This window comes from Tinamus guttatus, unplaced genomic scaffold (assembly GCF_059628265.1).
Source record: "Tinamus guttatus ecotype Peru unplaced genomic scaffold, ASM5962826v1 Tinamus_guttatus_pri_ptg000355l, whole genome shotgun sequence".
NCBI classification, from domain to species: domain Eukaryota; kingdom Metazoa; phylum Chordata; class Aves; order Tinamiformes; family Tinamidae; genus Tinamus; species Tinamus guttatus.
Window position 1 is genome coordinate 3306885 of NW_028288889.1, and position 9790 is coordinate 3316674.

General features: G+C 44.0%; 1 protein-coding gene across 1 annotated transcript; it reads left to right on the forward strand.

Moving 5' to 3' along the window:
• Positions 1-3701: 3701 nt before the first annotated feature.
• On the forward strand, positions 3702-9587 carry LOC148593686 (PDZ domain-containing RING finger protein 4-like; the record flags this gene model as incomplete). The annotated part of the gene is made up of 4 exons (XM_088529887.1): positions 3702-3836; positions 4149-4268; positions 6480-6566; positions 9480-9587. Coding segments are annotated over exons 1-4 (450 nt in total), but the record flags the coding sequence as incomplete, so codon positions are not given.
• Between the last annotated feature and the right edge of the window lie 203 nt (positions 9588-9790).

The window sequence follows — 9790 nt, forward strand, 5'->3', positions numbered from 1 at the left end:
AAAATGCCTTCTGAGGTGTCTCTGTATAAGGAAATGTGAATTATATGGATTCACTTAATGCTTATAATTTGTTCTCTAAAGTCCAATGGCATTCATTCCTTCTGAACTCCTGAGGATAACAAGTTTTAATAGCAAACAGTCAGGTCTAAATTCTGCTCTCAGTCAAAGGACTGAGTTGTCCTGGCTCTAATACAGTCACAGGTTTTTATTAGTGTGATAGGGAAAAGAATCTTCCTTTGAAATCCTACAGATGAATAATGCTGTGAAATGATTATGAAAATGAGGAGGGGGAAGGGAGGTAAAAATATATGCTTTATTCTCACATATGTGAGTTGAAAGTTCATGGGATTTTTCTCATAGGATTCAGTGGAATCAGAATTTAAAGGCTCTCTATTTATTTGCCATATTTCAAAGCAACAATTCTTATCTTGGGATTATTCATCAGAAGATTTGGAAACAGCTGTATAGTTCACACTTTAAACTGCAGATCCTCTTAGGATGAGGCAAGAGCTATGTGCAGAGATAACCCCTGATGTTACCCCTGAACTAGTTCTTCCTCCTCTTTCTTTCATGAGCATGGCCAGGCTTTGCATGCTGAAAAATAACCCCCTCAGCTACAGTTCCCCCCAAATCCTTCCTCAAAGTCTGTGTGTGTGCACATATGTGTGAATCTACGTGAGCGTGACACAGAAAGTAGGTGCATTTCTATTTTAAATGACTTTTGTTGCTTTATGACATGAAACAAAAGGGGAAAAGATGCCGGAAGGTCTCGAATATGTACAGAGTTAAAAGGGACTGGAAGAGAGGCACATCTGTTATTAAGTTATTTGTAGATCTTGAAACCGGAACTGTGGCTTGTCTTGGAGATGAGCCATTTCTGAACATTTATTTTCTCCATTACTGGGTGCAGTCCCAGTTCTGGAGCTGTACAGAGCTGTAGCAGCCGTGGGCCATGTCACTGCTGTTTCTGCGCCTCTCCTGTTTCACTAAATCTGCATTTTCCTCCTTTATTGTCATACTGCAACCATGGCTGGAATAGCAGGACAAAACCTGGAGGTTTAGATGTTGACACCTCGGAGGATCATACAGGGTTACAACAGAGTGATCTCTCTGAGGAAATCTCAGCATGATGATTGTTTGATTTCCTAATTTTAAAGGAACTAATACGACTAAGAGGAATAATCCCATGTAAGCACATTAGTAATGTTTGAATTTATTTATCTATATGTATCCATTACCATGGAGGCCTGATATGCACATAGGTGCTATTTTTAGATGACTTTTGTACAATTGTCTGCATTGCAGGTTCCTGCACAGAAAAAAATACTTTTCCTATAAACTCAGCCACCTGTATTGCCCTGATATCTTTGCAAAGACAGATAATTTCTTATTCCAATAACACAACAACAAAACAGAAAAAAGACAGAATTATTTCAAACAGTTTTGCCAGCACGTTGACATTCCATCAAGGATTATGCATGATCCTAAAAAGATGCCTTCAATGAGATTCCCAAGCTTTCACTTAACTAAGCAACTAGATTAAAAAAAATCTAGAAGTTCAGAGGTTTCTCTCAGACTATAGAATTCTAGACCACATCTTCCCTTGGCTACATTTGTAATGTAAATAAAAGAGGCCCAGAACCCCCAGAGAAGCTCATGTTCTTACACTTCGGCTCATACACCCCAAAGCAGGATAATTAGGGTCACATCCTAATTATCTAGGGGGACTAGGCCTAACAGTTTAGAAGTTTAAGAGTCAGGATCAGTGTCTGGGCCCCCTCCTTCACTCAGGTTAATTTTGGACTGTAGATGTTGCCACTTTGTCCAGATCTGAGATGCTGGACCACATATAAGATGATAAAGAAAATGCATCAGGAATGATATTTGGACAGAAGAAAGGGTGCAAATAAATGATGAGTGCAAATAGTCAAATGCAAAAACATACATGAGAAGAATACTTTTTGAAAAACATTTTGTATAACATTCAGAATGAAACTGATTCTATGGGTAATACAATTAAAACAAATGGAAATACCAGATGACTAAAAACATTAAATATAAATAGCATAATGCTTTCCTTGGGATATTTGATTTCATGGGGCGACCTTTTCCTTCTCTGAGTGAGAGACAATGCAGTTTTCCAGTAAAATGCCTTATGGTATCATATGATACAGAGAGTTTCTTCCCCAAGTTGAAAGACTACATGAGGGTACAGTTTATTTGTCTATTTATATTACATTAATGGCAATCTGAGCAAAAACATGGCTTTCTGTGTGGCAAGTCAGAAATGATAGGATGCTGGTGCTACTCAGGGCAGTATGTGGGTCTAGAGCTGTTCTATGGGGCACTGGCAATTGTTAGGAAATTACTGTTAAAAGTTGCTGAGAAACTTTTGTTAAGCAAACTGTGGGTAGATGAAATCAAGATCTGCAGTCCTGGGGCATCTATGGGCAGAGTTTTCCTGCTCGCTTGAGGAAAAAGGGACGACTATTTCACTCAGTGACAGAGCCCCCACATTGTTGTCGTCGTCGCAGGAAGAACCAGGAGACGTTTTGAGCTTTGCTGAGGACACGCTGCCAGAGGAGCCAGAGTTGGATGTAGGGGCTGCAGAATTGCCGGGGAGACATGGGCTTTGCCTCAACGCTCCTCAAGTCCAGAAAAGAGCTACTGATCTGGGCCCATTTGCGCCAAATCTGCCGGCCTTTCCCAAAGGGCCAGTGTCCGAGGGGGAAGGAGAGCACTGAGGAAGCCCCTTGGAGGGCTCCAGCCCTTCTGGGAGGTTCTCTAGGGCTGGGGGGCAGCGATCTGCCCCTGTGTTTTCAATAGTGAAGCTATGTGGGGAATGTGCAAGGGGTTTCATATTTCAGAGTGTGGTGGGTTGTGCAGCAAGACAGGGGCAGGATCCAGGCAGGTTATCGATCCTAACTACGCATTTGGAGATTCTGCTGTGTTTCTGCTTTTCTTAAAATGAAAGTGTCGTTTAGACATATGCGGTTCTTTAAGACAGCTCAGCAAGCACTTTTGCTACCTGGACTGCACTTCCTTTTCGTTTTTGGTGTGGCAGAAAAATTAAAAAAAAGAGAGACTTTTAATGTCAGGGAGTTCAGCAGAGCTTCCCATGCGTCCCTGCATACCCCAGAGCTGTGCAGAAGGGCTTGCCCTGGGAGACAAGCCGAGCACGTGGATGTGCACACCTTGTTTACCTGCACATACCTTGTCTGTGGGGCACACACATGACGGCAGCACGGCCTTGAGCAACCTGCCCTCCTAGCCCTCCTGGCAGCTTCCTATCCCCAACCTGCAATTCCCTGCTGTTCAATAACCACCCAAACTGCAACACCCGGGCACTTGGTAACCACCCAACCTCGGCGCTCAACAACCACCCAACCCGCAGCACCCTGGCACTCAGTAACCACCCAGCCTTCCACGACCCGCAGGCCGGTGCCTCTGCGCCCGAGGGGACCCTGCGCGGCGGCGGCGGGAGGAGGATGCGGCGGGAGGGCGGAGGAGCCGCGGCGGGGCCGGCCGCGGGGAGGGCGGCGATGCGGGAGGGCCGCGGCGGGACGTTCAGCCCCGCGCTGCTCCGCCCGCCCCTCGCCGCCCTCCCGCCCGCCCGCCGGGAGCGGCTCCAGCGGCGCCGGGGCCGGAGCCGCGGCCGGGACGGCGGCCGGGCCGCTCGGTCGGTGTCGGCGGGGGGGGCCATGGGGCTGGACCCCGCGCGCTTCGCGGCGCCCGTGGCGGCGGAGCTGCAGTGCGGGCTGTGCGCGCGGGTGCTGGAGGAGCCGCTGTGCACGCCGTGCGGCCACGTCTTCTGCGCCGGCTGCCTGCTGCCCTGGGCGGCGCGGCGGGGCCGCTGCCCGCGCCGCTGCCGCCCGCTCGCGCCCGCCGAGCTGCGGCCGGTGCTGCCGCTGCGCAGCCTCGTGCGCGGGCTGCGCGTCAAGTGCGACTACAGCCCGCGCGGCTGCGGCCGCGCCGTGCGCCTGGCCGAGCTGCCCGCGCACCTCGCCGCCTGCCCCTACGCGCCGCCCGGCGCCGCCGCGGCGCCCCCGCGCCCGGCCGCGGTACCGCGGGGCAGCCCCGAGCCGGCGGCGGCCCCCGCCGGGGCGGCCCCGCCGTGGAGCCCCAGGGAGAGGTCGCTGCTGGCGCAGCTGTCGGCGCTGCAGAGCGAGGTGCAGCTCACGGCGCGGCGCTGCCAGGCCAAGTTCGGCCGCTACATGAGCCACATCAGCAGCATCACCAGGAGCCTGGCGGGCGCGCAGCCCGGCAAGGTGAGGAACCCCCCTCCGCCCGAGCCCGCCGAGCTCCCGGCGGGCGCCCTTCCCCGTGTCGTCGGGGCGGCGCCGGGACGCGGCGCCCCGCAGCCGGGCGCCTGCGACAGCAGCCCGAGGCTGGCGGCGGGTGGCCGCGGTGACCGGGGGAGCGCTGGGCAGCAGCAGGGAGGGGACGGCGCTTCGGAGTGGGCTGAGTGCGGGTTTCCTCGAGGGGGGTGTTGCGGTGCTGCCTTCTGTGTGAGCAACTCTGGAGTTGCCTGGAAAGAAAAAAAAAATCCTTTGGAGCAAAAAATCCTCAGAAACTTTGGAAACTATTGTGAAAAGACGGAAAAGTCTGTTGCATTCAGGGGAGTGAAATAGCAGCTGCCACCATTGACAGCAGAGACCCATGCAGCACTGCTCCTTTTTATCGAATCCGATGACATTGCTTAGATGGGGACTTGTGTCCTTCAGACTGAATGAGCTGCTGAGCCTACCGGTCAGGTGGCTCTATGTGCTTTGAGGGCTTTGCCTTCTCAGGCTTCAGTTTCTTGGATGTGCAGAGTCTGGCGCTCTTGGTTGGTGAGGGCTGATTTAATATAATTTAAGCTCCACTCAAGATATTTTTCCCTCCATTTTTTATAGATCTTTGGGAAGTGAAAACTCTTTCATAGACCCTTGGGAAGCAGGAGGGAAGGATGTGAGCTGCCAGCTCACTGCTGAAGTACAGCGACGTGCTGAGCATCCGCTACTCCACGTGAAATGGGGAGAGGGACATAGCTCTAAAGAGTCCCTGGTGCGAGCTGCCTGTGGCTTCTTGGCACTGAGACACTTTGCGCTTGGAGACTTTAACACTTCATCTTTTCCTCCCTTTATTTGCCCAATTTCCTTTGTGTAGCTAATCCCAGAGGTCCAGGGTGTTGGCTGGAAGGGGCGCTCCTGCGCCCACTCCATCCCTTGGAAGATGCGATAGGGTCTTAGGATGGAGGCCAGCCAGGATGCGCCGTGTGGGATGGGCGAGGAAAGCAGGACCAGAAGAAGGGAGAAGAGAGATCAGGCTTTTAAGAGGGGAACTGGCATGTACATGTGATGGCTGGTGTGAAGGCACCTCCTGGGCAACTCTTGAGTATGTGCCATAGCTGGACACTGCCGGTAGATGCTGCTGTATGTTCTGCCTCACAGAAATGTCTTTCGCAGGAGACCGGGCTAACGAGCAAAACAGGCACTTGGAAGAAAAACTATCAATAACGTGGAAAAGTACTTCATTAAAATTAATTGTATCGTGCCGCAATAAAACATGTCACTGTCACAGTTAATAAAATGTGGACTTTGACATTATGTGATGTATTTTGAATGTTTAGACATGTATAATATATTTAGGTGTCAAATTTGCATTAATCAACCAATTTATGCAGAATGGCAAACATAGATGCCTTACTGTACTGAGTTAATGCTTTTTTTTTTCTGGTAGGGATTATGCTTCGTGAAATGTGACTATTTTTATACGTGAACAATTTAAGGAAACTAGCTCTGCTCAAGCCTCTAGGTTGTGTTTTGATTTTATTACTTAGAAAATTATGTATCTGTTCTGAAGGAGAAGGTGTCTTTCTCTTTACTTATTTTATTTTTTAAAAAATTTTGGTTGCATCACTAGTTTTGATTGTTTGCTGTATATTTAAACTTCACCTAAAAAAATCTTTGCAGAGATACTTTCTGAACTCTTTCTATTTGGAACAGAAGTAAAACGTTGGGATAAAGATTTGGGTTTCATTCTTGTATTTTTCCTATAAGCTGCTACGAAACTTGTATGGATATGGCTTTTGGGTCTGGAATTTATAATGTTGAGGATTTCACCTGTGTGTTTAATGCCTTAAACGTTAATACAGATACAGATTTTTTTTTTTTTTTTGTAGAGACTAACAAATATTTGGAGCCTCTCAGTGGTGCTGAGCATTCCTACCAGTAAAAGCATGCTTTGTTTTTCCTGATCAACACTTAAAATAATCTGTCTTTTTAGCTACCTGTTACATTTCAGACACATATCTTCTCACTTGTTTGTTTTCCAGCACAAAGTCTTTGCTATCAGCCTTTCAGCCTAATTTTCCTTTGAACTTTACCTTACATATTCTCCAGCAAAAAAAAAAAAAAAAAAAAAAATTAGTGATTTCACTTAACATGTTCTTCTTTGAGGCAATACTCTTTAATATTATTTCACCTCTTTCTTATTAGGGGGGAGAACCAAAACCTTTAACGATCATGCTGCACAGAGAAAACGATACTTTGGGATTCAATATTATAGGAGGACGACCCAATCAGGTAAAGATAAAAGTAGACATAATTTACTTTTTAACTACATTTTCTGTTATTGTGTACATTAGTAGTAAAAGAGTTACTCTGGATGACAGTAAGTGTTGAATCAGCACCATAGGCTAAAGAACTGAATATTACCAGGTAAAATTAGACTTACCATTTGAACACCTAATCATATGAGGATTGGATGATTCTCCTTTTCATGAAAGGGATCTCCCTTGTTTCTGCTTTAAAACTTTAGGCTCATCTGCACTGTGTTCCCATGAGTAAGATGTATTCATGCAAACTGCTCAATGGAAGTCTCCGGGACTGTGTTGCGGGATTAAGCCCTTAGAACTTTGGAAACTGCTTTCTTTTTTTTTTTTTTTTTTCTTTTAAGGAGACATGAAAATTTGATCTCTAGCTGAGATAGTTTGAGCACATGTCCTGCTCTCATATGTCTGCTTTCAATTTGTATTCCTTTGTGAGCTGAAATACAGTTTTCATTGATCTTGTATCTTAAATTAATCTAGCCTCACAAATCATCAGTCTAGCTTTAGAAAGCTCATTAAAAGTCCTAGAATATGCATAGGAATATGCATTTTTTTCTCTTCTAAAAGTACTAATCAGGACTGTCTTTACTTATGAAGAGTAAAGAAACTTGTTGAACTGGAAAATTAATAGTCGACTAGAATGCTTGATAATAATTATGTACTGATCAGTTGTTTTTATTTTGAGTTGGAGAGTTGTAACCTCCTGCTATTACTGGGCAGGGGAATGGGCCCCTATACATTAGTTTTGCAATGCTCAAAAGCTATATTTATATATAAGCTTTATATATATACTTATCTATAAAGCTATATATATATTTATATAGCTCTAAAGCTGTATTTAGTGGTGCCAAATAGTCTGTTCCCATTAGCACTAAAGCCAAAGAAGTTTACTGCCTGCTATGCAGAATTTCTGCTCCTTATGGGTGAATATGAAGAACAGCAGTTATCAGATGCATATTTTAGGAAATCTAAAGCAAGAGTTTGTTAGATTTTCTAGTGGAAAGATGAAACAACAGGAGACTATAGGATAAAATGCACACACTTTGAATATTCATACTTTGAATATGCTAGTAGTGAAGTCCAAGCAATCTTTATTTCGGATTGCGAGGTGAATTCTGTTATTTACATCTGCGGGAAAAATGCAGGGCTTTTGCAGGTAAAAGGGAATTTGGCACTCCCTTAATTTTTAGGGGGATGTCATTTGAAGTTTTTACATGCAGTTCAATGTATGCAGGAAACATTTTTGATATGAAAACTATGAGGCTTTGTGAATGAATACGTTTAAAGAGTAAGTCATAATTGTATGGAGGTTCTTAGGACTGTTCCTGGAGGGAACTGCTCTGCTTAGGAGCAGGAGATGATCATGGCCCACCACTGACCAACACTGATAATTGAAGAGAAAGAAGATGCCTGAGCTGTGAGACAGAGCTGAGGCTTGGGATCTTTTGAGTCCTTGAATTCACAAATTCAGTTTCATGGTGTTTGCTTCTTGTAAATACTACGACAGTTGTTTGATTGGTAGTTCCTAGATAATCAGTATAAGGTCACATCTAACATGCTCAGAGCCAAAGGAAAGAACAGGAAAACCCTTTTTTTGTTGTTTTGGTTAATGACTATTATGCTTCTTTTATCAGAGTTGCATTTGTCACTTCAAATGAGTAGAGATCTGTTTGTTTGCCATTTCAAAATATTTCTGGAGCCACTACTCAGTTTGTTTTGCTTCTTATCTGGCAATTATATGCTTCTGTGACAAAGGAAAACAAGAGGAGTTTACAACATCATAATCTTGAACTGAAGTCTGTCTGGTCTGAGCCTCCATGGGGCATTTGCCATACATTGTAAAGCATCTTTCTTAGTGGCTTCAGTTTTTGTTATATTTTTATCATTTTTTATTAGAAAATGAATAAAATGATTTCTCCCTGAAAGCATAGGACCTCTTCCTAGAAATCTGTACACACATAAATTGCAATGTTGAATGTTGATTCACTGGTTGTAGAAGGAAAATAAGCATCATGTAAACTTTTATGCAAAGCCTAAAAGATGTGAAAGAAAAATTGCTTTATTTATAGCTGTATAGGTTATTATTTTGACATTATTCCTTTATTAATAATGATTTAAAACTCCATGTTGGACATTTGGGACTGCACTCTATCATGTGATGAAATAATTTTAGCAAGTGTAGCAACATCAGGTATATCATTCCAGCTGTGGTAGATAAATAACTAGCTTCAAATTTGGCCTTTGTGTGGGCTATACTTAAAAAAGGTGTAAAGGTAACTTGAAGTGGGTTCTCTTTTTGTCCATAGGTGATCTTTATATATTTCACAGTTGAGCAAACTCTCAATCTCTCATGTGAATAAGATTTATGAGGTCAACCAGTTCCAACCAAATCGTATCACTGCTCCATGTTGCTAACTAATGTCATTTTGTGTCTTGGGGCATTATTTTCGAATCTAGGAAAAAGTTTACAAGCAACACTACTGCAAGATCACTGTCCTTTCTGAGAGGATCCTTGGATTTCCATTCTTATGACTATCTTTGTACATAATACTCAGTATCTGCTGTGAACTTTGAGGTCTGTTTTAAATATTTTAACAAGGATCTGGTTACCATTGCACCTCCTGTCTCATATGGACTAAAATAACCAGAAGTAAATGGATAATCTTGTCAAAAATGCCAGAATAGTTCATTAATTCTATCCTTTTGGTTAATGACTATTTGGTTTTAAGTAAGTTAAAAAAAATCCCAAGGAGTTTAATCCTTAGTTAAAAAAGCCAGCCACATATTTCAGGTGGATTTGCATTTTTCATTGCTGCTGATTTTAGAACCATTTCAGTTCTTGCACTAATGTGGCCCTTTTTGCAACTTCCATTATCGTCTGGTACAGAACAATCAGGAGGAATCTTTTGCTGAGGGAATTTATGTGTCAAAAATTTTGGAAAATGGACCTGCAGACAAAGCAGAAGGCCTGAAAATTCATGACAAGATTATTGAGGTAAGAAATGAAACAATGCATTTCACTGAAGTATTATCAGCTTAATCATCCGTTTGATGTTTTTTACACTAAATCTGTTGTAAGTTTCCTCTTTTGGCGTGTGTTAACATCATTCTTATACAATTAATTGCTCAAACATTTGTCAGATGTGAAGACATGATATGTTCTTTTCTAGGAATTAATGAGGGTGTTGGTCTCAGATT